General features: G+C 37.5%; 1 protein-coding gene across 1 annotated transcript; it reads right to left on the reverse strand.

Moving 5' to 3' along the window:
- Window positions 1-17,480: 17,480 nt before the first annotated feature.
- Window positions 17,481-21,292, reverse strand: LOC129956650 (uncharacterized protein K02A2.6-like). Its single transcript, XM_056068580.1, has 2 exons — window positions 20,968-21,292; window positions 17,481-20,752 (listed from the first exon to the last, which is right to left on the reverse strand). Exons 1-2 carry the CDS (start codon window positions 21,290-21,292, stop codon window positions 18,042-18,044), a joined length of 3,036 nt encoding a protein of 1,011 aa, XP_055924555.1. The 3' UTR covers window positions 17,481-18,041.
- Between the last annotated feature and the right edge of the window lie 5,351 nt (window positions 21,293-26,643).

Below are 26,643 nucleotides of genomic sequence, written 5' to 3' on the forward strand. Positions count from 1 at the left end.
AAGATTGGACTTGGGGTGCATAAGAGGAGTGCCCACCCCAATGAATTTCACGATGATGCAGCTAGTTGTCAGAAGAAAACCAGGTGGACCGATCCTGACATCCATCGTCTTGCTGATGCTGAAGCCAGAATTGTGCAGAAGTCTTTCCTCCAAGGTTACCAACATCAACCTTACTCTGCATAACCTCTTTCCATCGAGGACTCTGGAATCAATCAAGTCGAGACGAAAGAACGATGCCTACAAGAAACTGGTTGAGGAGAAGTTGCTGCTTTTAACATCTGTTCCAGCCTGTCCACCACCTCCACCTGCTCCGGCTGCCTCTCCAGTCCATGTCGCTCCAGCTACTGCCCTGCCTGTGCCTGCTCCTCATAGTGACGTTGGCCCCATTGTGGATGTTGACGAAGCTGAAGGACCGCCTGCTCCTAAGATCAAGCCAGCAGACCAGCCTTCCACCGCTGATGATCCCTGGAACCTCCATGAAGAAACCTTGTTAATTTGTTCACCACTCTACTATCTCGACGACTTGAATACAGACTTGTCTCTCCGCCCACAACCATCTGAGGAGGAGATTAACATCTTGGACAAGGCCTTCCAACAAATTTTCATAGATCCGGCTAATGCCAAGTCTCTGCTGGTCTCCTACCTAACAACTGTGCTTTCACCATCCCATCTGGGTGACAAGGTTGTGAAGAAGTGAGCCAGTAAGAAGTCTAAACCAATCATCACCTCCAAACGAAAAGCCAAGAAGAGAGAGTTCGCCCGTCTTCAAGCCCACTATAAGAAGAATAGATCACACTGTTTCAACTCCCTGTTTGATAAATCCTCCATCTCTGTGAACTTGGAATCTTCAGATGTCTTCGCCTTTTGGTCCCATCTGTTCACCAAGTCCTCTCCTCAAAGTTATGCCTCCTCAATCTCCTGTTTTGGTCCTCCCAGCGACACGGAAATTGACTGCGATCTCCTTATCTATCCTGCTGAAGTTTTGGCTGCCAGGCTTCCACTTAAATCGTCCAGTGGCCCAGACGGAGTCAGCGTTCGAACCTTGAACCGGATCCCTATCAGTCTTGTGCAAGGTCTACTCCAACTTCCTCCTGCTACGATGGGTGCCTGGCTTCCTACTCTATTCCCGCACCATCTTCATTCCAAAGAAACACGACTCGGCTGCTCCTTCCCATCTCAGACCTCTCCCCATTGCTTCTGTGGTTGTTCGACAATTCCATAAGATCTTGGCTACTCGTCTTCTGTCCCAAGTGGATCCATCCCTCGACGATCTTCAGTTTGGCTTTCGCCCCAAGGATGGGATTGCGTCGGCGGTCCACCTGCTTGACGACCTTCTTCAAGACGCCTGTCGACGCCTCAGCTCTATCTCTCTGGCTGTCCTCGAAATAGAGAAAGCATTCGACTCTGTCAGCCACGACGCCATCTTCGACGCTCTCGCTGCCAGACAAGTCTCGCCTACTCTTGTCGAGTACTTAAAATTTGTTTATGCGAACTCCAGGACTTTCCTCTGCTTCCAAGGCCAAATTTCGCCGGATCCTGTCAAGCCCACCAGAGGAGTCCGCCAGGGTGACCCTTTGTCCCCACTTCTTTTCCTTCTGGTTTTCGAGGAGGTTCTAAGATCTATTCCTAATTACGAAGGATATGTGCTGCACGGAAGGAAGATAAACCACATCGCCTATGCAGATGACCTTGTTCTTGTGGTTGATTCCATTACTGGACTTAAAAGACATCGCCAACAAGATCCTTCCTGCCCTTCATACCTCTGGTCTCAACATCTCCATTGAGAAGTCTTCCACAATATCTTGGAAGGCTGATGGCAAGAACAAGCGAGTCATCTTTGACTCCAAATCCACCCTGCTTGTTCGCAATAGACCTGTGCGTTCCTTCCGTGCTGATGAAAAATTCAAATACCTGGGTGTAAATTTTACTCCAAGAGGAAGAGTCAAGTTCAGGACTGATCTTGAAGAGCGCCTTAACATCTTGGCCAAGTCCCTCTTGAAGCCACAGCAAAAGTTCTTCTTCCTGGTCAAGCATCTTCTCCCGAGCCTCTATCATCAGCTCTCATTTACCAAACTCCACTCTGGCATGCTGAAGAAGCTTGACATCTCCGTCAGGAAGTTCGTGCGTACGGTGTTACATCTGCCTAAGGACGTCCCGGTTGCAGCATTCCACGCCAATACCTGTGATGGAGGACTGGGTGTTCCAAGTCTTCGTTGGATTGCCCCTCTTCTAGCTGCCAACCGTGGGAGCAAACACCATCTTGCTCTACTCAAATGTGATGGACGTCAAATCCGTACAACAAAAGATATCGACAGAATGTATCAAGAAAAACTACACCTACAATGTGACGGTCGGGGCCTTGCCCAATCATCTAAGGCCCCAGGTGCTCATTCATGGATCCAGGATGGGATATCTTTCCTGTCTGGTCGGGACTTCATCTCCTGCATACACGTCCGCCTTGGTGTCCTCTACAGCGGAGCTAGAGTGGCCCGAGGCCGTTACAAAGACCACCTGTGTTCAAGAGGTTGCAGCCAACCAGAAACTCTAAGTCACATCATACAGACATGTTACTCGACCCATGGCGACCCAGCGTCATGATGCTATCGGCAAATATCTCGCCCGTATCTTTGGCGATCGTGGATGTGCAGTGCACGAGGAACCCCATTTCCAAACATCGTTAGGGGTTCAAAAGCCGGACCTTGTTGTCTACACTCCGGAACGTGTCCTGGTACTGGATGTGCAAGTCATCAACGACCAGTACCCACTCGAACTGGCCCACGATACCGAAGTCCAGAAATACCATTCGAGCCTTCGCCCACACCTAGAAGGTCTCCGCCCCAGCTATAAGGCGCTGAGTCTCACCGCCAACTGGCGTGGCGCCCTCTACGAGCCATCCATTCCTCATCTTATTGGATGGGGTTATTTGAGGGCAAAAGACTACACGATCCTGTCCACCCGGGTCTTGTTGGATGGCAAAATCTGTTGGAATATGTTTCAGCACATGACCTCTGTATGCCACAGAGTGAAGAAGGGCGTTGGGTGAGGACCCATAGGATTTGTACCCACTTTTTGGTGCTCGACCGTTACTCGAGTTGTAGTGTTTCAACTCTCGAGTTGAAAAAAAAAATAGCTAAACTTCACTCGACATCTCCTCACAAGAAGATAAACAAGACCCTCGCCAGAACCGTCCTGTCTCGCCTCGCTCTCGCATGCTGCAGTGCAAGATTTCTTTTGATTTAATGTACTTTTATTCTTAAATTTAATTTTAATTTTATATCATTTTTCACGAGTGAATAAATATCTTTAAAATACTACTCGTATATATTTCTTGTTGGCATATGCCTATATATGATTCTCTGTCTGACCACAAATTAATTGAAATAATTCTGATTCTGATCTTACAGATAAGCTCATTTCCATTAACCAAAAAGTCTTGTAGAATGTCCGTTTCATAATCATTCTTTCATTCACAATCAGTCAAATTTCATAATTATCTTCTTCAAACTATTCTTCGATATGGGGTCTTTTTCGCAATTCCTTTAAGGTGACACGGTACTCGAAAAAATCATTTTTTTTTTTTTTTTATTGGCTCATATGTTAAATTGAGTCTTTCTAAATGTGCCTGCAAAATTTTAGAGCTGTAGCTTTATTTTTTTTATTAAGTTATTGAATTTTTGATGCATGACAGGAAAGTAAACAATGCTGCCACGCCCACTTTTCAGATCGTCTACTAAAACAGAGTCTGATAAAAAAAATGAATTATTATTCTACTATGAGTTACTCATAGCATTTGAGTGTCATTCTATTCTTTTAAGTTTTATTTTTGTTTGAAAAGCATAAGAAAAAGTACTTTGTGGTGTAGAATTTTCGTTTCCTTTCCCTTTTATTTATTTTTCCTAGATTTTTTGCAGTCAAAATACACTATACCGAGATGTAAAAGGAAGAGGGCTAGTTCATGCAAGAATAGTAATAAGAGATGGTTCCCAAATACTTGCTTGTTTTACTGGAAATTATAAAAAAACGTATTCTTCCGGGAAGTACCATCATTTCAGACAGTTGGTCATTGTATAAATGTCTAGAAAACGAAGGTTTTCAGCATTTGACGGTGAACCACAATATGACATATAAAGACCCGGAAACAGGAGCTCACACCAATTCTATCGAGGGAACCTGGGGCGCCATCAAAAGATCTTTACACGGGGCAAACCATGTAGCCGGAGAATTCGACGAACTGTACGAAAGGGTTCCTCGTTCGATAAAAGTTATTTGGATTTAGGAATAATTTTGTGCTTGACGTATATGTGGTTAAACCGACTGAGGCGTGAAAGCATTGTGAATGATTGAATGTTTCAGCAAGAACGGTGACTGACTGGATGAATTTTTGTCGAGGAGTATGTGAGGATGCTTGTTTGGCTTTTGACGGAAAAATAGGATGGATTGCAAAGATTGCGGAAATTGCTGAAAGCAAATTTGGAAAAAAAAAAGTACCATAGAGGAAGACGAGTGGAAGGAAAATGGGTGTTTGGAGGGATAGTTAGATATACAAATGACTTGTTTTTTTGAAGTAGTGCCTGAAAGAACTGCAGATGTTTTACTGGAAATTATAAAAAGGCGTATTCTTCCGGGAAGTACCATCATTTCAGACAGTTGGTCATTGTATAAATGTCTAGAAAACGAAGGTTTTCAGCATTTGACGGTGAACCAAAATATGACATATAAAGACCCGAAAACAGGAGCTCACACCAATTCTATCGAGGGAACCTGCGGCGCCATCAAAAGATCTTTACACGGGGCAAACCATGTAGCCGGAGGATTGGACGAACTGTACGAAAGGGTTCCTCGTTCGATAAAAGTTATTTGGATTTAGGAATAATTTTGTGCTTGACGTATATGTGGTTAAACCGAATGATGCGTGAAAGCATTGTGAAAGATTTGAATGTTTCAGCAAGAACGATGACTGATTAGATGAATTTTTGTCGAGGAGTATGTGAGGATGCTTGTTTGGCTTTTGACGGAAAAATAGGATGGATTGCAAAGATTGTGGAAATTGCTGAAAGCAAATTTGGAAAAAAAAAATAAAGTAATATAGAGGAAGACGAGTGGAAGGAAAATGGGTGTTTGGAGGGATAGTTAGATATACAAATGACTTGTTTTTTTGAAGTAGTGCCTGAAAGAACTGCAGATGTTTTACAGGAAATTATAAAAAGGCGTATTCTTCCGGGAAGTACCATCATTTCAGACAGTTGGTCATTGTATAAATGTCTAGAAAACGAAGGTTTTCAGCATTTGACGGTGAACCACAATATGACATATAAAGACCCGGAAACAGGAGCTCACACCAATTCTATCGAGGGAACCTGCGGCGCCATCAAAAGATCTTTACACGGGGCAAACCATGTAGCCGGAGGATTCGACGAACTGTACGAAAGGGTTCCTCGTTCGATAAAAGTTATTTGGATTTAGGAATAAATTTGTGCTTGACGTATATGTGGTTAAACCGAATGATGCGTGAAAGCATTGTGAAAGATTTGAATGTTTCAGCAAGAACGATGACTGATTAGATGAATTTTTGTCGAGGAGTATGTGAGGATGCTTATTTGGCTTTTGACGGAAAAATAGGATGGATTGCAAAGATTGTGGAAATTGCTGAAAGCAAATTTGGAAAAAAAAAAGTACCATAGAGGAAGACGAGTGGAAGGAAAATGGGTGTTTGGAGGGATAGTTAGATATACAAATGACTTGTTTTTTTGAAGTAGTGCCTGAAAGAACTGCAGATGTTTTACTGGAAATTATAAAAAGGCGTATTCTTCCGGGAAGTACCATCATTTCAGACAGTTGGTCATTGTATAAATGTCTAGAAAACGAAGGTTTTCAGCATTTGACGGTGAACCACAATATGACATATAAAGACCCGGAAACAGGAGCTCACACCAATTCTATCGAGGGAACCTGCGGCGCCATCAAAAGATCTTTACACGGGGCAAACCATGTAGCCGGAGGATTCGACGAACTGTACGAAAGGGTTCCTCGTTCGATAAAAGTTATTTGGATTTAGGAATAATTTTGTGCTTGACGTATATGTGGTTAAACCGAATGATGCGTGAAAGCATTGTGAAAGATTTGAATGTTTCAGCAAGAACGATGACTGATTAGATGAATTTTTGTCGAGGAGTATGTGAGGATGCTTCTTTGGCTTTTGACGGAAAAATAGGATGGATTGCAAAGATTGTGGAAATTGCTGAAAGCAAATTTGGAAAAAAAAAAAAGTACCATAGAGGAAGACGAGTGGAAGGAAAATGGGTGTTTGGAGGGATAGTTAGATATACAAATGACTTGTTTTTTTGAAGTAGTGCCTGAAAGAACTGCAGATGTTTTACTGGAAATTATAAAAAGGCGTATTCTTCCGGGAAGTACCATCATTTCAGACAGTTGGTCATTGTATAAATGTCTAGAAAACGAAGGTTTTCAGCATTTGACGGTGAACCACAATATGACATATAAAGACCCGGAAACAGGAGCTCACACCAATTCTATCGAGGGAACCTGCGGCGCCATCAAAAGATCTTTACACGGGGCAAACCATGTAGCCGGAGGATTCGACGAACTGTACGAAAGGGTTCCTCGTTCGATAAAAGTTATTTGGATTTAGGAATAAATTTGTGCTTGACGTATATGTGGTTAAACCGAATGATGCGTGAAAGCATTGTGAAAGATTTGAATGTTTCAGCAAGAACGATGACTGATTAGATGAATTTTTGTCGAGGAGTATGTGAGGATGCTTATTTGGCTTTTGACGGAAAAATAGGATGGATTGCAAAGATTGTGGAAATTGCTGAAAGCAAATTTGGAAAAGAAAAAAAAAAGTAATATAGAGGAAGACGAGTGGAAGGGAAATGGGTGTTTGGAGGGATAGTTAGATATAGAAATGACTTGTTTTTTTAAGTAGTGCCTGAAAGAACTGCAGATGTTTTACTCGAAATTATAAAAAGACGTATTCTTCCGGGAAGTACCATCATTTCAGACAGTTGGTCATTGTATAAGTGTCTAGAAAACGAAGGTTTTCAGCATTTGACGGTGAACCACAGTCTGACATTTAAAGACTCGGAAACAGGAAATCACACCAATTCTATCGAGGGAACCTGGGGCGCCATCAAAAGATCTTTACATGGGACAAACCATGTAGCCGGAGAATTTGACATTGTAAGGTGAAGCACCAACTGTTTAAGGGGACTGTTTACAACTTTTAAGGTTTACTGTTTAAGGTGAAGCACCAACGTTTAGCCCGCGTCATTGTCACGCCGACGGTCAGTATTACCCGGAGGCGTGTCCCTTCATTTCCCTGTAGTTGTCAGCACCTGAAAAGAAAAGGTGTTTTTGCATCTGTTCGAAATAAAAAAAAGACAATTCTTCAAAAATATTATTCAAAGTAATTTTGAATAATTGTGAATTCGAATTACTCGACTTGCCGGAGAATTCGACGGCTACATGGTAGAGTATATTTGGCGCAGACAGAACAACGTCGTTAAAACTGAATTAATACTCGATTCTTTAGAGAAATACCCCGATCGTATCCTGTCCAGACAACTGATTAAATCAAGTAAGTACATTAATTCTTTAAAATTCCCTCTGAAATCCGTTCGTATAACGTCCTTCATTCTTTCTTTTCAATTGATTATGTACAGTTCCTGTTACCCCCACAGTCCTTATGTTCATCGTGCTAGCAAAGCTACTAGGTTCCCGCTCCCGCTACTAGCGAAGCCGTAGGATGTTTCTTTAAGTTAAAAAATTCTGCCCGGTGCCTTCTACAGCCTTCGGTATCAGTAGAAGGAACCGGGCAGTATGGAAAAAAAATCAGTAAAAAATCCTAGTTATATGGCGGGAAATGGTAACCGTAACTGTTCCGCGGAGGTATTTGTTTATTTTGTCCGCCATCTTTATTGGCGACTTGGCATTGTTGGCGCAGCTGGGTGCACACTATAATTCACTTTTACCCCAATCCTTACTTATGCTGCACAAATTTAGGAGATTATGACCAAAACTTGCAGGAAACAAATACAAATCAAAACAAAATTCTCTATATTAAAACTGTGGTGCAACGAAGAAGAAGAAGCAGAAAAATATTTTATTACTGAACTTAGAAGTTGCGTAACAAATCAACTCTACCTTGTTTATTGGCTTGTATTCAAAAGGTTCTAAATAAGCATTAGCGCTACCTCTGTTAATCTACGATCGTTATATTTAAACGTTTTAAAATGTATATTAAATGTAAATATTAAATGTTTATGCCGTCTTACTTTGGATTGAATTTCTTTAACAAGATCACACCAAATGCATGACAGCACGACTTCTTCAGTTTCGCTTTAGTCATGCCATATCTGGTGACTTTGGTTTGGTTTGGTTTGGTTTGATGTTTTATGGCACAAGAACCAATACGAAGGTTATACTGCGACAAACGAGTTTATTTCTAATTAAAAGTTAAATAAAATCAGTTTCTATAAAAGTGATAAAAAAAAACATTGGTAAAACGATGATAAATTACAAAAAGTCAAAACGAAGCCAACGGTAAGTTCAAATTAAGGAATAAAAATCTATAGATTTTAAAAAGACAAAAATGTTCTCATGTGGATCTCTACCAAGCAACAAGGGCAAAGTCACCGCTGTTGTTTTGAAGTAAAATAAGCGCTGCGCATTAAAATAAGGGCATTCAACAAGGATATGATAAACTGTTATTCCACAGTCACAATGTGGGCATGTTGGCAATTTTTCATTTAATAACAGATGTCTATGTGTGAATCTAGTGTGACCGATTCTCAGACAAGTTAAAACTGTGTCATGTTTTCGATAATTCAAAGAAGGCCAGTTTTCTATGATAGGCTTGCAAGTATGAAGTTTGTTTAGAGTTTCTGAATCCCACTGAGTTTGCCAGTTTTTGTAAAGACATATTTTTGCCTGTTTCTTCAAATCGCATGCAAGTATGGGTGTTTCCAAAAAACGAGCTGCGGATTTGGCACTCTTATCAGCCTGCTCATTCCCACATATTCCCACATGGGATGGTATCCAACAGAATAAGACTGTAAAGCCACGAGAGATAATTTTATAAAATAGGTCTAAAATCTTTAAAATATTTGGATGAGCATGATTTTGGAGCGATTCTAAAGACTGTAAAACACTTAAAGAATCAATGTAAATAATATAGCTTCCACTAGGTCTATTTAAAATTTCTAATAAAGCATGCAAAACTGCAGTAGTCTCAGCAGTAAAAATGGAGCAACATGAAGGAAGTTGAAAACATGACATTTTATCTGGGAAAACCACAGCAAATGAGGCATGGGTAGATGTCTTAGATCCGTCAGTGTAAACAGGAATGAAAGATTGATAATGAGACCTGTGTTCGAGGAATAATTTTTGATAAACAATATCTGCTGTGTCCGATTTGTTAAAGCTTTCAAAAGGATTAAGAAAATAAAAGGTATGGGTTCTCCATGGGGGGATACTGTTAAATGGATGTGGGGATAATTCTAGATGGTTCATATTAAGTTCTGATAAAATAGTGTGCACCCTGGTTAAAAATATAGGTTCAAAGTTCTTTCTAGCTTCTTGTAAACGAAGGAGAAAAGGTCGAAGTTTAAAATCATAATATGGATGGCAAGGATGAGACTGAATTCTAAAATAATAATGTAAAGAAAGCATTTGTCTTCTAAGTTGTAAATCTGGTTCGTAACACTCAACATATAAACTTTTAACAGGAGAAGTGCGGAAAGCTCCAGAACATATTCTAAGAGCTGCATGGTGAACAGGGTCAATTTTTTTCAGTATGCTTTTTCTAGCTGAGCCATAGATTGCGCACCCGTAATCTATTTTTGAAAGGATGGTAGCTCTATAAATTCTCAGCAATGAAGTTCTGTCAGCTCCCCAAGATGTATTAGAAAGAATTTTCAAGATATTTAATGCCCTCTCACATTTTTTTCGTAAAAAAGTTAGGTGGGATTGAAACGTCAGCTTTTTATCGAAAGTGATTCCTAAGAAATGAATTTCATTGAGAAAAGGAATTTTTTGACCATATAGAATAATTTCAGGGTCTGGATGAAGATTTCTCTTCCGACAAAAATGTACTCCCGATGTTTTTGCCGTTGAGAAAGTGAAACGATTTAAATCTGACCATTGTTTAATTTTGTTCACAGCCGTTTGCAGTTGTCTCTCTATAAAACACATATGATTTCCCATGCAAGAAATGTATAGATCGTCTACATAAAGGTATCCTTTGACATATGGTGGAAGCTGGTTTAAAATACTATTGATTTTTATAATGAAAAGTGTGACACTTAAAACACTCCCTTGTGGGACACCTTCTTCTTGGGTAAAAATATCAGAAAATTCATGCCCTATTTTAACTTTAAATTGTCTCAATCGTAAAAAATTTTGAATAAAAATTGGTAAGTTTCCTCGTAAATTAAAGTCGTAGAGATCTTTCAGGATGCCATATCTCCATGTGCGATCGTAGGCTTTTTCGATATCGAAAAAGATGGCGGTCAAGTGTTTCCTCTGTAAAAAAGCAGAACGAATATCGTTTTCTAAACTTAAAATATTGTCTAAAGTTGATCTTCCTTTTCTAAAGCCACTTTGGAATTGACTAAGAATTTTTTTTGTTTCCAAAAAGTATATAAGTCGTCGGTTAATCATTTTTTCTAAGAGTTTGCACAGACAGTTTGTTAAAGCTATTGGGCGATAGTTCAAAGGATTCGTGGGATCTTTATTGGGCTTTAAGATAGGAATAATTATTGCCTGTTGCCAAGAAGACGGAAAATATTGTTCCTTCCAAATTCGATTAAAGAGATACAACAAGTTTTTCTGCGATTCGTAAGTTAGATGCTCGATCATTGCATAGCTGATGTTATCTGGGCCCGGAAAAGATTTATGAACATTTGATAAAGCAAAATGAAGTTCTTGAAATGTAAAATTACTATTGTAAGGTAAATTAGATTGGGACTCAAAATTCAATTTTTTGTTCTCAGAAAGTTTTTTGAAATTTAAAAAATGTGGATTATAATTTTCACTGGAGGATGTACTTGCTAAAGTAGAAGCTATTGTATTTGCTATATCTTTTAAATTTGATATAATCTGATTACTAACATTTAATATTGACACAGTATTAGAAAAAGGAGTGCCTGTAGCTTTTTTAACTTTTTGCCAAAGTTCTCGGCTTGAAATAGGAACTTTTAAGGCTGAAACAAATTTTTGCCACGACATTCTACGACTATATCGTTGAATACGTCGAGACTCTGCTTTGGCTCTTTTGTATGCAATTAAATTTTCGGTTGTGGGATATCTTCGGAAGTTGTTCCATGCTTTCCTCTGTTTCTTACGGGCTTGTTGACAGTCACTATTCCACCATGGTTTACTTTGCTTCTTCCGAGTGCATTTAGTCTGCGGGATGGACGCATTTGCAGCATGGATTATAGTTTGGGTAATTAAGTCTAATGCTTGATCAATAGAATAATTTTTTACCATAATTTTACTTATTTTTGAAAGAACAGAGAATGTATTCCAGTCAGCTGCTGTGAATATATATCTAGATGGTTGATAATAATTATGATGGTTATGTCTATTGTCAGTTATAATCAGAGGAAAATGGTCACTGTTGTGGAGATACTTGTCTACAGTCAGATTAAGAAATGGTAAGATTGATGGGGAACAAATGGTAAGGTCGATTGCATGGAAGGATTTTGTAGGCTGGTGGAAATAGGTGAGTTCATATGTATTTAGAAGGCATAGATTGTGATCCTGTAAAAGCTTTTCAATCTGTAAACCTCTTGCATTGGTGTCAGAATTTCCTCAAATGAGGCTATGGCCATTAAAATCTCCGATGATAAGAAACGGAGAAGGAAGTTGTTGAATTAAAGAATTTAAATCGGTTTGATTGATGTATTCATTAGGAGGTAAATATAAATTACATATGGTTATCAGGGATTTTATATGTATTCGAACAGCAATAGCCTGTAAATTTGTGTTTAAATTCAACGGAGTGGACGGGTGGCCGCTTGCAACAAGCAGTGCAACTCCACCTGTAGCTCTATCATTTATATGATTTTTGCAAGATGCAGTGTAGTTTGAAACATGGATATTATCACCCGGTTTCAGATGGGTCTCCTGTAAAGCGACACAAACTGGTGCATAGGTATTGATGAGATCTTTTAAGTCTGAAATTTTATTTTTTAGCCCACGACAATTCCAGGAAAGAAAGTCTGCCATTAAATGGGGGAAAAGGGAGAAAAAACTGCTTTATAATTTCTTAGAGGAAACCGATTCGTTCGAGTCACTAAAGGACATTTCTTCGTCAGACAAGTGAACACTGAAGAGAGGATCACTGTCCGAGTCTTTGTCTTTAATTTTTTTCTGTTCTTTTAAGAAGTCTTCCTGTGTTAAGGAATGTTTTGTTGAAGACTTCGTTTGGGCTCTACGCTCTGTTAAAATTCTAGTACGTTTATCGGCTTTTGTTTCTTTAGCTTGTTTAATTTGGTCAGATTTTTTGTTTGCTTTCTTAGTCTCAACTTTCTGCTTGGTGTTTGGTTTAGATTTCCCAGTTTCAATGGATGCAGAAGTATTTTTGAGTGGGGAATTCTTAACTATCGGTTTTAATTTAGATAATGGGAGGCAAATTATTTTTGTAATGCTTTCGTCAGTCAGTGTACTTGAGGAAGTTACAGATTTCACTGCATTGCTATAAAAAAGTGGTCTTTGTTCAGGTGTTAACAGCTTTTTAGCTTCAAAGTATGGTATGTTTTTCTTTATTTTCAGTTCTTGGATTTTATTTTCTAATTTCCATTGTGGACAATCTCGGGAGTCAGATTGATGTGGTTGTTTACAATTTACACATTGCGGGTCTGCAGTGCAATCATTAGCGTGATGGCCAGCAGTTGCACATCTAGAACAGGTCTGTGTCCCTCTACAAGCCGTCTTGGAATGATCGAAACGTTGGCAGTTATAGCACCTGATAGGATTAGGTATATAGGGTCGTACTTTGCAGTTTAAGTAGCCTGCTTTAATGCTGGATGGTAATTTTGTTGTATTAAAAGTTAAGATAATACTATTAGTGGCAACCAGAGCATTTCCTTTTTTCATAAAAATGCGTTTCACTGCAATTACACCTTGGCTGGCAAGGCCATCAAGAATTTCACTTTCAGGAGAATTCAAGAGTTCCTTTTCAGATATAACACCACGGCAGGAATTAAGTGTCCGGTGAAGTGTTACAGAAACGGAATGATTTAAAAATGATTTGGCTTGCAAAAAGGATTTGGTTCGAAGAGCAATTCTATCGAGGGAACCAATTATTATTTCAATCAATAAGTCGCCCGACCGAAGTTTCTTGACTGATTTTGGACTACCGCCAATACCTTTCAAAGCTTTTTCAACGGCAAAAGGAGATAATTCAGAAAGTTTTCCATCAGGAATGGAGAGAATAATAAAACGAGCAGTTTCAGATAACGGTTCAGTGTCAGAAGTAAAAAAACCCATAAGAGTCAGATAAAAGTTCGGGTCTCGACGGCACTGCCCACCACGGAGCCCAACCAGGGGAAGGCAGCCACCGGCTCCAGACATTCCTAGCCTCGGCGCTTACCATGATGCTAGCCGGAACCTATACGCTGAGAGTCACCCCCGGGGACAGCGACCACCCTTAACGCCAAGCCCAAGGAGTGACCCCTTCGCTTGATCCCCTTGAGCAGCCCAGTCAAACATCTGGGATACCGGCCGATTGATACATCAGGGACCGAAATGTACCACCCGTCTAAAGGGTCGCCACACACGGCAAACACGTGGGGTTTTTGGCTGTCCATGAGAAGCAAGAAGCAAACAGAGAGCGGCGACAGCTTCTCATGGAGAGCTCCCTCGCTTACCGTCGAGGGATGGTAGAATGAAGAAAAACAGAAGGGTTAGGAGGGATTTAAAGAGAGAAGGGGGGAAAGAGAAAAGGGATAGGGGAAAGTAGGAAGAGAGAAGAAAGAGTAAAGATCCCTGGGTACCTCGGGATTGGGATACCCGTACCCACCTAAAGAAGGTGGGCCCCTGAGGGGGCATATCTGGTGACCTCGTACTTGAAACCGCAGTCTTGAAACCTCAAACGTTAGCAATATCGATGTCAAGAAGTCTGTACAAGTGATCAGAAATTAAGATACGTTCGTTAAAGTAATTTAAAATGTATATAACGGAAGAAAAATCACCTGCTTTAAATCTCGATATTTCAAATGATGAAGTCAGTCGAGTTGCAATTAAGCCGCGAAATTTTTGGCGAAACAAGCCAAAACTGTGGTTTTTACAGCTTGAAGCACAGTGTGGTACGACCGGAGTTTAACCCCCCGCTTGGCGCATTTCTCAAAAAATCGCCTACTCGCACACAACGGTCTTGCAACGTGAAGCACGTGATCGCAAGACCGTGGTTTTTGCGAAGACAATTTTGAGAAAGTAAACAAAATACCAGTGTTAAAGCGTAAAATTTAAAATAATGCATAATAATGTTTAAAACTGAAAAAGAACATTTAAAATAATAGTTTTTAAGGAAATTAGATGCAAACAAAAATGCTTAATAACACATTGTTATTTTTAATACAGTTTTTTAAGCATTTTTTTTTCTCAGGGAGGCACAGGCCCCCTAAACCCCTCGTTTTTTTTTAATTTTTAACACGTTTTAAAATACTGCAAAAATCCTATTTTAATGCAGAAAACTTTCACTGGCCCATTCACATTCGTTTGATGGATATGAGCAGCCCATTCACTCTACACATTCACTCCACCCATTTACTGGTCAGTCGCCTGATCTAATTTACCGACGAGGCGTTTGATCTATTGTCGGTGTCTTCGGCATGATCTCTCACCCAAGGGGTGTAAACTTTTATATCATTTTTGAAAGCCTCAAAAGCGTCAGATCCCTCCGTGTGACTGTGGTTTTTCCTCCACACATATTCAAACAGGTACGAATCAAAATAATCAGCCTTATGAGGAGTATTCCTCAAGGCTCTTTTCATAGCCGACCACGTTCCTTCGATGGTATTTGTCTAGGCACCTGTTTCGGGATCTTTAAAATGTAGATTGTGCTGGACCTGAAGATGTGTAAAGCCCTCGTCTTTTAAACAGTCGTAGGCTTTCCAACAATCGGAGATGACTTCCGTGCCAGGCAACACCCATTCCTTTAGCACACTAACAAGTTCCTCAGATGTCCTGTTAGGAACCACTTTAAAAAAACATTTTTTCGAGCCTCTTTCAATCCCACCAAACATCCATTCACCCTTCACATACCTTCCTCTTTCATACTTCATTTTTCGAAATTTGCTCTTATCTATTTCAACAGTCGAACCCACACCTCCTATCATAGTACTCTCTTCAATCAATACAGTCTGACAAACCTCTCGACAAAAGCTATACCAATCAGTCACAGTTTTATCCGTCAAATCCAATTCAGCCATATTATGCTTTTGCATATGTCATGTATGCCAGGTAGACCGAGAGACGATACGATTCGTTTTACATACACGCAAAGAACATTTATTAGCATTAAGATACACAGGCACGAACGAGCATAACAACAACTACACCGAACATGTACGATACGAAGAACTACGGAACCCAAAAAGGTAAAAAAGCACGCGCGCGTCACACAGCCTGGAAGGTTCTCTAATCTGGCCGTTGCCAGATACATAACAGTTCCTTTCTCTAATCTGGCTGTTGCCAGATACATAACAGTTCCTCCCCGACAAAATATAGAGTCACAGGTCGAGTCTCTCTGGAGGTCTCCTGATTCGGTTTGTGCGTCGGAGTGGCACATCAGTTTTCGGCTTTCCGGAAGCGTCTGGTACAGGCCCAGGTGGCATATCATCACTTGGAGTGGCAGATACAGGTACATCCTTAGGTTCAGGGACAACTTCAGGTACAGGTGCAGGCGATTCTGATCCAGCAACATCATCGGTACTGGCTCATCTGGAAAATTCAATTCTTTATCGTAAATTGGAATTTCAGTAGCAGCTTGGGATACACTGCGTAAAAAAAGTAGAAGGACACTTGATTTTGTAATAATAACCAAAAAATATTTTATTTTTACTAAAATTTTTTATTAGAAACATTTAACAAATATTTTAAAAAGACAATTTTAACATCAGAATTATGATGTTCAAACATAAAATATTAATGGCAACAAAAATAGTTTCTCTTTTATGAAACTTTGTAAAAAAAGTAGAAGGACAGCATTATAATGAATGAAAAAATAGCGACTTTAATAAGGAATGGTCTTCCCATTGGCCTTTATAACTTCAAATATCCTGTTTGGAAGTGAATTGTATAGAGTTTGAATTTCAGTTTGACAAAAATTGTCCCACGAGTCATTCAATGCTTCTCGAAGCTGAGTTTGCGAATCAAATTGCCTTCCATCAGCATAAACTCGACGAACTAGCATTGCCCAGATGTTTTCCGCGAAATTAAGGTCAGGACTTTTGGCTGGCCATGGTAAAACATCCACATTATTTGTTAGGAACCAATTTTTGACTCCAGTCGCTGTGTGAATGGAAGCTCCGTCTTTCTGAAACTTCCACTCTTCACCCTCCATGCCAGAGGCATAAGGAGGAAGCTCGGAATTCAGCACTTGAATGTAGTCTGTATGTTTTTGCCTACCATTTAAGAAAACCAGACTTGTCCTTCCTCCGTATCCAACAGCCAACCAAACGATTAAACTCCCTCCTCCCATTTATTGTGTTGAATAGCATTCGCCTTCAGTCCCCAGACAATGCAAGTAGTGCTGATATCCGCCTGGACCGTCTAAGTTAAATTTCTTTTCATCGGAAAATATCACAGAAGTCCATTCTGTAGTCCAGGACATGTGCTCCTTAGCCCACGCCAAACGGTTATCAATGTGAGCTTGTTTCCACTTAGGATGATGTTTCCGTTTTTTGAAAATGAATTTTTTAGATCTTTTAATATAGTTGTAAACTGTTTGTTCCGTCACATGATTAAGTTCTGCTTGATTTCTTGACTTTGAAACACTTCCTTTGTTCTTCTTCAGCACACGAGCAAGTTTTCTTTCATCACGTGGTGTTAACTTCTTCGGTCTACCAATCTTCTTTTTATTTCCATTTTTATAAGGATTTCTGATAAAGTTTGAAACTGTATTGGGGCTCACATGCAACAATCGAGCAATCTCTCTGACACCTTTACCATCATTTTGATATGCGGAAATTTGCCTTTTTTTCAAATCGTTCAAAGGTATTCCTTTAGGCATTTTTGAGAACGGAGAAACAACGTAACTTTTAAACAAATTAGATTTTTTTGATAGAAAAGGATAAACAAAGTACAAAATCACTATTTAAATAAAGAACAACTCACTAAATTAAATATTTTAGCAAGTGTCCTTCTACTTATTTTACGCATTGGAAATTATATATACTAATTTTCTTAATAATATTAGTGGCAGATGTTTAATTTTTGCCTAAAATGAAAACAAGGGCCATTAAATTAAATCTGCATAAATATCTGGTAGTTAGAAGAAAATAAGAGATATTAATTGGCAAAAAGACACTGTTCTTCTACTTTTTTTACGCAGTGTAATTCAATCGACTTCCCACATTTCCTTATTTGATCTACGTGTCTCTTCCAAATTTCATTTCCAACTTGTATGCTATAACTCAAAGTTCCATCTCGGTTTATAATTGTTCCAATTTTCCATTTGTTAGGTCCGGAATAATTTCTTACGGCTACTTTCTCCCCTTCCTGAAACTCACGCAAGATAGATTCTGTGTCAAGTCTCGAACTCTGTTTCTGAACAACTTTGTCTCTCAAATTTGGTTTAAAAAGATCAAGCCTAGTGCGAATACATCTCTTCAAAAACAAGGCACTCGGAGTTTCTCCCGTGAGAGAATGTGGAGTTATTCTATACTGTAATAAAAATCTTTGTAATTTCACATTTAGATCTCCAGAATCACCTCTACTCGATTTCAACGAAGCTTTGAATAACTGCACTATTCTTTCTGCCTGTCCGTTCGTAGCAGGATGGTACGGTGCTGAAGTTATATGTTTAATATTATTTTCAGTTTCAAAAAATGTCGAAATTCGTAACTAGTGAAACTTGCGCTGTTATCACTAACCAAAGTTAAGGGAATTCCATAATGAGCAAAAAGAATACGAAGATGATGAATTGTAAAACTAGCTGTAATATTTTTCATCGGAATGACTTCTATCCACTTCGAATATGCATCAGAGACTACAAAAAACATTTTCCCCATAAAAGGACCAGCGTAGTCAACGTGTATCCTTTGCCAAGGTCCATTTGGCCATTCCCATGGATGTCGATTTATCCTTGCTGGTTCGTTCCTCGTTGCGATACAAGCTGAACAGTTCTGAACAAAATTGGCTATACTGGCATCAATATCTTGCCAATAGCAGTAGCTTCTAGCTATGGCCTTCATTTTGACAATTCCAGGATGTCCAACATGAAGTTCTTCCAAAACTTGATTCTGGTACTTTTCAGGAATGCATACTCTATGACCATACATTATGCAACCATTTTGCAATGAAAATTCAGATTCTCTACCTTTCCAAGGCACAGGTAAATCAGTTCCAGATTTTAAACTTTCATACAGTTCGAACAATTTCCTATCAGTTTTAGTAGCTCTAGCTATGTCAGTTGCTGTAACAGGCATTAATTCAACTTGCAAAATATTTGTCACGTCTGCTTCAGTCAAGTACTCACAACCCTTGTCAACTGCTAGTGGTAACCGTGAAAGTGCATCGGCATTGCCATGATTCTTTGTGTTTCGATACTTGATTGTATAACTGAATGCTTGGAGAAAAAGTGCATAATGAACCATTCGTGTTGCTGATAGACATGGTAAACTACGATTAGGTGCGAAAATTGATACTAGGTGTTTATGATCGGTTACGAGATCAAAATGTCGACCAAATAAATATTGATAAAATCTCTTTACTCCCCATACGATACTCAATGCTTCCTTGTCTATCTGCGAATAATTACGTTCCGTTTTAGTCAATGACCTTGATGCAAACATTGCTGGTTTTTCTGAACCATCTGGCATAATGTGACTTAAAACTGCTCCTATTCCAACTGGTGATGCATCAGTTTGTAATACAAGAGGTAACTTAGGATCATAATGGCATAAAATTCGGTCTGAAGCAATTTCTTGTTTCAATGCCTTGAAAGCTTTTTCCCATTCTGCAGTCCACAAAAATTTAGTACCTTTCTGCAGTAAATTATTGAAAGGAGCGACACGAGTAGATAAGTTGGGAATAAATTTTCCGTAGTAATTGACTAAACCCAAAAAACTCTTCAAATCAGATACAGTTTTTGGAACTGGTACCTTCGTAATTGCATCGATTTTTTCTTGTGTTTTGTGGAGGCCGAATTTATCAATTGTATAACCACAATAATTCTCAGATTTCTTAAAAAATTCACTTTTCCGCTTATTAACACTGAGACCATATTCTTCTAGTCTCTGTAGTACTAATTCTAACCTTTCAAAATGCTCTTGATCATTTCTCCCCGTTACGGTAATATCGTCTAAAAATACGTGTACCCCCGCGATGCCTGATAAAACTTGTTCAATGGCTCTCTGCCACACTGCCGGAGCTAAGGCTATACCATAATTCATTCTCTTGTAACGGAACAAACCCTTGTGAGTATTGATCGTCAATAGATGTCGGTCCTGCTCATCAACTAACATTTGAAGGTATGCCTCAGATAAGTCGATTTTAGTAAAGAACTCCCCTCCTGATAGTTCAGCAAAAATGTCCTCGATACGGGGTAAAGGATACTGCTCAATTTTTAGTCCCGGGTTGATAGTCACCTTATAATCACCACAGATTCGTAGGTTCCCATTCTGTTTGATAACAGGAACAATTGGTGTAGCCCAATCACTATATGTCACCGGCTCAATGATGTCTTTTGCAACTAACCTATTAAGTTCAGTTTCTATTCTTTCTTTTAAAGCAAATGGTACTGGCCGAGGTTTAAAAAATACCGGTTTGTAATTAGGTTTCATTTGAAGACGGCAACAAAACTTTTCCAGTTTCCCGATACCCGGAGAAAAAATTTTCTCATACTTTTGAAGCAAGATATTTAATTTATTGGTTCGAGAATTACAATTTTCAACCTGAACTGCTTTAATTGAGCTCCAGTCTAATTGGAAATTTTTCAACCATTCACGACCAAAAACTGCGTTTACTTTTGCATGTACCAAATAAATAGTTTCTGTATTAATTTGATCTTTGTATTGAATTTGCACCACTGCTTGGCCAGCTGATGTTATCATAGAATTATCGAAATTCCTAAGCAATAATTTGGCAGGCTTAATGGCTACATCTGGACAAAGTTTCTTAAATTCATTCACATTCATACAACTAATAGCAGCTCCAGTATCTAATTCAAATAAACATTTATTCCCTTCAACAAAAATTTCTAATAAAATCTTATCCCTTGCATCTTGTGGTGATTTAACGCTATTAACTGGTACAGTTTCAGAACAAGATTCTATTTGTTTAACTGTTTCGTTACGTTTTGAGCGGCAGACTTTTGCCAAATGCCCGTTCTTTAAGCAATTCCTGCACTGAGTGTTCTTGTGCTTACATTCGTGAGCTAAATGTTGAGTACTATCACATCTGTAACATTTCCGAGATTTATCAAACTTCTTTGTAGGTTCAGATTTCTTAAATTTAGAAAAATCTGTTTTGATAATTTTTTTATCGATACCATTTGATTCTGAATTTCACACACATCTCTCTGAGCAGATTCCATTGCGAATGCAATGCTCTTAGCTTTTTCGTATGTTAACTTATCCTCTGCTAACAGCTTTTTCTGTATATTTTCGTTTTTGAGACCCATCACCAATTTATCACGAAGCATCGTACTTAAATTGTTCCCAAAGTTACAGTGTATCGACAGTTTTTGTAATTCGGCACAATAATTTGCAATGGACTCACCTTCAAATTGCTTCCTCTTGTAGAAACGAAACCGTTCTGTCATCTCCAGTGGTTTAGGATTCAAATGTTCCGAAAGTAATTTTACGATATCTTGATAAGTCAATTCAGAAGGAATGTTCGGAGTGGCCAGATTCTTTAACAATTTATACGTTGTTTCTCCCATAAGGCTTAAAACAGCAGGGACTTTCATTTTATCTTCGATCCCATTAACAACGAAGTAAGATTCTAAACGTTCCACATAACTGGACCAGTCTTCCACAGACGCATCATAAGATTCAAAACTAATGTTCGAAGATCCCATCCTCGTCGCCAACTCTTTTGCCATGTATGCCAGGTAGACCGAGAGACGATACGATTCGTTTTACATACACGCAAAGAACATTTATTAGCATTAAGATAAACAGGCACGAACGAGCATAACAACAACTACACCGAACATGTACAATACGAAGAACGACGGAACCCAAAAAGGTAAAAAAGCACGCGCGCGTCACACAGCCTGGAAGGTTCTCTAATCCGGCCGTTGCCAGATACATAACAGTTCCTTTCTCTAATCTGGCTGTTGCCAGATACATAACAGCATACACTGTCCTAATCATTTATTCGTTAATTTCAAAATATCACATATACTCAGATGACTTCCAGCAAACCAAGAACCCTTCGTTACACTACGAGAGCAATCATGCGGATTCACTTTAGATCGAGACCTACACTTCCATTCATACCCATCATTCAGCTTGGGTTGCTTGGTCAAATTCATTTGCTTCCCACATTTCTGACATTCATATCTTATAGCAATCAAACCTTCATTCATACACCAATCTAACACAAATTTCTTACCATACACAGGCATCAACGCAAAATATCCACTAGAATATTTTACGTCATTCATAAAGCATTCATCCAAATTTTTCTTATAATCCACACATTCCATCGTAGCAGAGAGGCAAGAGATCGTTTGAGAACCAAAGAAAATGTTAAACTTTATTTTTGAAATATAAATATAAGAAATTTGAAAATATAAAATTTTTAGAAACTATCCAACTATCCAATCACAAAGTAGATGTCCAACCATAGCAGACAGCGGATCACGTGAAAGATAAAAGGGTTGCCAGAAGAAGGACCACAGAAAACGGCCGTTGAAATTTTTGGCGCGTTATCGCTAACTTGGCGAAGAAGGGGGGGGGTTAAACTCCGGTTCAACCCACAGTTTGCAAACAGCGGTATTTCTCAAGATTTAACTAAATACAATATTGTCGCCGCGGCCTTAGACGAAATTGTTTTGGATTTTGTGGTTGACTTTTTGTCCGATCCTCTGACAGATAATAAATATGAAACTTTAAAAACAGCTTTATTAAACTGATCAACTGATACTGAGGAATCGAGATTAAAGATTAAAGACTGATATGGAACTTGGAGACAAACGGTCTTCCGATCTCATAAGACAATTAAAAGCTTGGCCGGAAATTCTATTTCGGATGAAGTTATTAAATCTTTGTGGCTACAAAGGCTTCCACAGCAAGCCCAAGCTATTTTATCAATAAGCAAAGATACTATTGCAGAAATGGCCGAAAAAATTATCGCGGTTTACAACACTTCTGAAATATCCCAAGTAACGAAAGTTGGCCCATTGCCAAAATCAACTTCTTCAGCCGACCGGCATAAATTAGAAGAATTACAAGCAAATATAGCTGCATTAACGAAAAAATTTGATAAATTCTCTCGAAATACTAGATCACGCAGCAAATCTAGAGAATATGGAAGACGATCTAGATCGAAATCCAGATCAAATCGATATGAATTTTGTTGGTACCACCATAAATTTGGAAGGAATGCTAAAAAATGCCTGAAACCATATCAGTTTAAAACGGAAGATCCGGAAAACCAATCATTTGTTTGGCGCAGTATAGCCATATTTGGCTCTTGCGCCATTAAATCTCAAAATACCAAAAAAAAAAAAAAAAAATACCGGAAAACCAATAAGCCAATCGCTTGATGCGGTTAGCGATATTGGTGAGAAAAGTTGCCGCTTATATTTATATGATAAATCAACCGGCAAGCAATTTTTAATAGACACGGGAGCTGATATATCTGTAATTCCAGTAGATAAACAAAGAGATCGTAAAGCATCAGATTTTATTTTATTTGCCGCCAATGGATCAATTCAAACTTTTGGCAGCAAAGCGCTAAAATTAGATCTTTGACTGCGTCGCCACTTTACTTGGTCATTCACAATAGCAAATGTCTCAAAAGCTATTATTGGTGCAGATTTTCTCAAAAATTTCGGTTTATTAGTTGATTTGAAAAGGATCCGCTAACATTATTGCTATTGATCCGCTAACATTATTGTCTTCATTTGGTAAAATAGCTACATTTCTAAATTTTTCTCTCATTACGATAGCTTCTGCAACATATGATTCATCAATATCTAATCTTCTTAATGAATTCAAGGAAATCACAAGGTCGAGTTGTTTGATTAAGGACCTTAAGCATTTCGTTACTCATCACATCATAACGAAAGGCCTGTCGCTTGTCACATCAAAAATTTGTCGCCTCGCACCTGACAAGCTCAGGATAGCAAAAGAGAAATTCTCATCTATGTTGGAGCAGGGAATTTGCAGACCTTCAAGTAGTCCTTGGGCAAGTCCGTTACATCTTGTACCAAAGAAAACAGGTGGTTGGAGACCTTGCGGGGACTATAGAGCTCTGAACTCTGTTACCCAGCCTGACAGATACCCCATTCCGCACCTACATGATTTTACTCAAAATTTATATGGATGTAAATTTTTTTCCACTCTTGATTTAGAAAGAGCCTACCATCAGATTTCAGTTGAACCATCTGATATAGAAAAAACAGCCATTTGTACACCTTTCGGTACCACAAAACTAATGCCTCTTAATACATCCAGAACATCTTTACCATGGTTTTAAAAAATTGTAACTACAGAAGAGGACGTAAAGAACTCTGAAAAAATTCATCAAGCAATTAATTGCCCATGAAAATATTCTCACTACCATTAAAATGGAATTTGCATAACTCATACACTTAATGACCTCTTGCATTAAAGCCCTATAATAAACATTGAACAAGCCTGATTTTTTGCCTTTGGTCAAACAAACATTCTCCAAAATCACTTTCATCTCCTAATTATTCTTGGTGTAGCAATCTAGCTTTTCAGTCAATAACTGAAAACTGCTAACTACAGTCAAATTATAATATGAACGCCAATTCTGAGTAGAAGCCCATCACTGTCATAGCACTTACAGATAATGTAATATGTGTCTATTTCTTAGAAAGGTTCATTCTGATTCTGAAATCCACCCCAACTATTGCTGCAATCTACCTCAGAGGCCAAGCATGGTTTCTTCGTCTCCTAATTCTCTCTCTTCACTGTCCAAATAAAGATTAAAGTTCATGTCATCTTACAAAGCTCCAAGTCTCAAACCATGAAGGGAAGTAATTTCATACTGAGACAGTACAGTAATCTATAAGGGAAAAAAATAATAAAATAAAATTAGTCATTCAACAGGTATTTTATGTGTTTTTTTTTGTTTGTTTTTTTTTCCCCTGCTTAGTTGCATTGTTCTCTAAATGTTATGATTATGTTAACATTAAGCCACAGCAGAAAGCTAAGAAATCGGGCTGCAGGAAAATTAGTTTCATAGATATCATTTGAAAACAGTTTCAAAATCATGTGCAATAGCTCCCACAGAAATATATGTCTTGAAAAATATAAATATCTCTTTTCTATTCTACTTTGCATGTGAGGGAAGGAAAAAAGTAATTTGATGCAAATAAGCTTTTTGAAGGGGTGGGTGGGGGTAAGATCGATCCAGTACAGCTTAAAAAGAAAAAAATTCTATGGTTTACCTCTTCTTTTGTTATTTTTAATATTAAATAACCATCAGGCGTAAACCTAGACTTTTGAAATGAATACATTGATCCATAGCAGTAACCATTAAGAAAATACCATAGAGGAAAGAAAAAATAACTTTAAAAAAATTCTAATTTGTACAGAATTCTAATGATTTTTATAAAAATATTGAAATGAGATCTGAAAAATGTAGGGAAATAATTTTGTAAGCAGCAAAAGAGCAAAATAAAAAAAGTGTTGGAAGGGAGGCAGATCATACATGAGCTGTAAGTTATACAATAATTTAAATTTTTCAAGTTATACAATAATAATTGGTATAGCTTATTAATGCATTTACAGCTTTCTAAATTCATAATCCATATTTAAACAAAGTTCTTGAATAAAACTGCCAATTCCACAGAGAAACAGAATGTCACATTTAATCTTTAAAGAAAAACTGTTATTCAAAAAAATTACAGCATTACAATGAATTTAAATTTTAGGAGCAAAATTGAAATTGTAAGAAACTGTATTTATTTTGTTTCTATAATCTTGTTTATTTTTTTATTTATAATAATATAGTATTACAAAATACATTTTTTAATTTTCTTTCATTCCTATTTAAAAATACTGTTAGATATATATTATATTTTTATATCGAATTAAATTATAATATAAATTATATTTTCATACTGAAATCTATAACTGTTTTCCCATTTACTGTATTTATTTTGTTTCTATAATCTTGTTTATTTTTTTATTTATAATAATATAGTATTACGAAATACATTTTTTAATTTTCTTACATTTCTATTTAAAAATACTGTTAGATATATATTATATTTTTATATCGAATTAAATTATAATATAAATTATATTTTCATACTGAAATCTATAACTGTTTTCCCATTTACATATCATGCTTACAAGATTGAAATCTTTGATTTGCTATGTTGTTAAGAAATGAGAAGGGGCTCATTCAAAATCAAAACCAATTCTACTGCATTTTTGAAAATACTTGTAAAACTTTAAATATGAAAGATTGGGTTAGAAATATTTTAAATCTATGCATTTTGCAGTTAAATTTAATCTGTGAATATCCAAATTAATTAACAGCATAAATATGAATAAAATTCTTTTAAGTTAACAAGATTAATATAACTGTGAAATAATTTCATTTATAATTTTTTAAAGAAAGAATTTTTTTTTAAAAAAATCAGTAGAAAATCATTTTAAAATAATTTTTTATTAATATACGTTAAAGGAATTTTTTTTAAAAAAATATCGAAAAATAAAAGATTATTTACAAAAATAAATTAAAGCACAATAATAATAATGATGGTGCTTTAACTTCAGGATCTGTCAATAACATATGACAATTAAAATTTGTTGATTGTCAAATTTCATTGATTTAGCCATGGATGTGAAATTTGATGGTTCTCGATTGATGATGCAGAACATTAATGGATTAAAACCAAAATGAGTATTTCTCCCCAAATTTTTTCGTATACTGAAACAGAATGTTTTGTTTTGTGCTACATAATATATATATATATATATATATTGGATATTTTCTTTTAATACAATTAGGTATAAAATTAAAAAAAATTTGCAATTATGGTATAAATACTATATAACACATTCTGCATACCCAAGTCCTTGCATTTGTGAATGCACATTCAAATACATCTCAACAGATGACCGATATTTCTGAATTTGGATTAAATTCTTATATTAATCAACAATTTTAATGATAAAAACATATGCTGACAAATTTTATCCAAGATTTTGTTATAGGCTACAGTTTTAGGAAGAAAACTAA

The sequence above is a fragment of the Argiope bruennichi genome, chromosome 11, assembly GCF_947563725.1.
Source record: "Argiope bruennichi chromosome 11, qqArgBrue1.1, whole genome shotgun sequence".
NCBI lineage: Eukaryota > Metazoa > Arthropoda > Arachnida > Araneae > Araneidae > Argiope > Argiope bruennichi.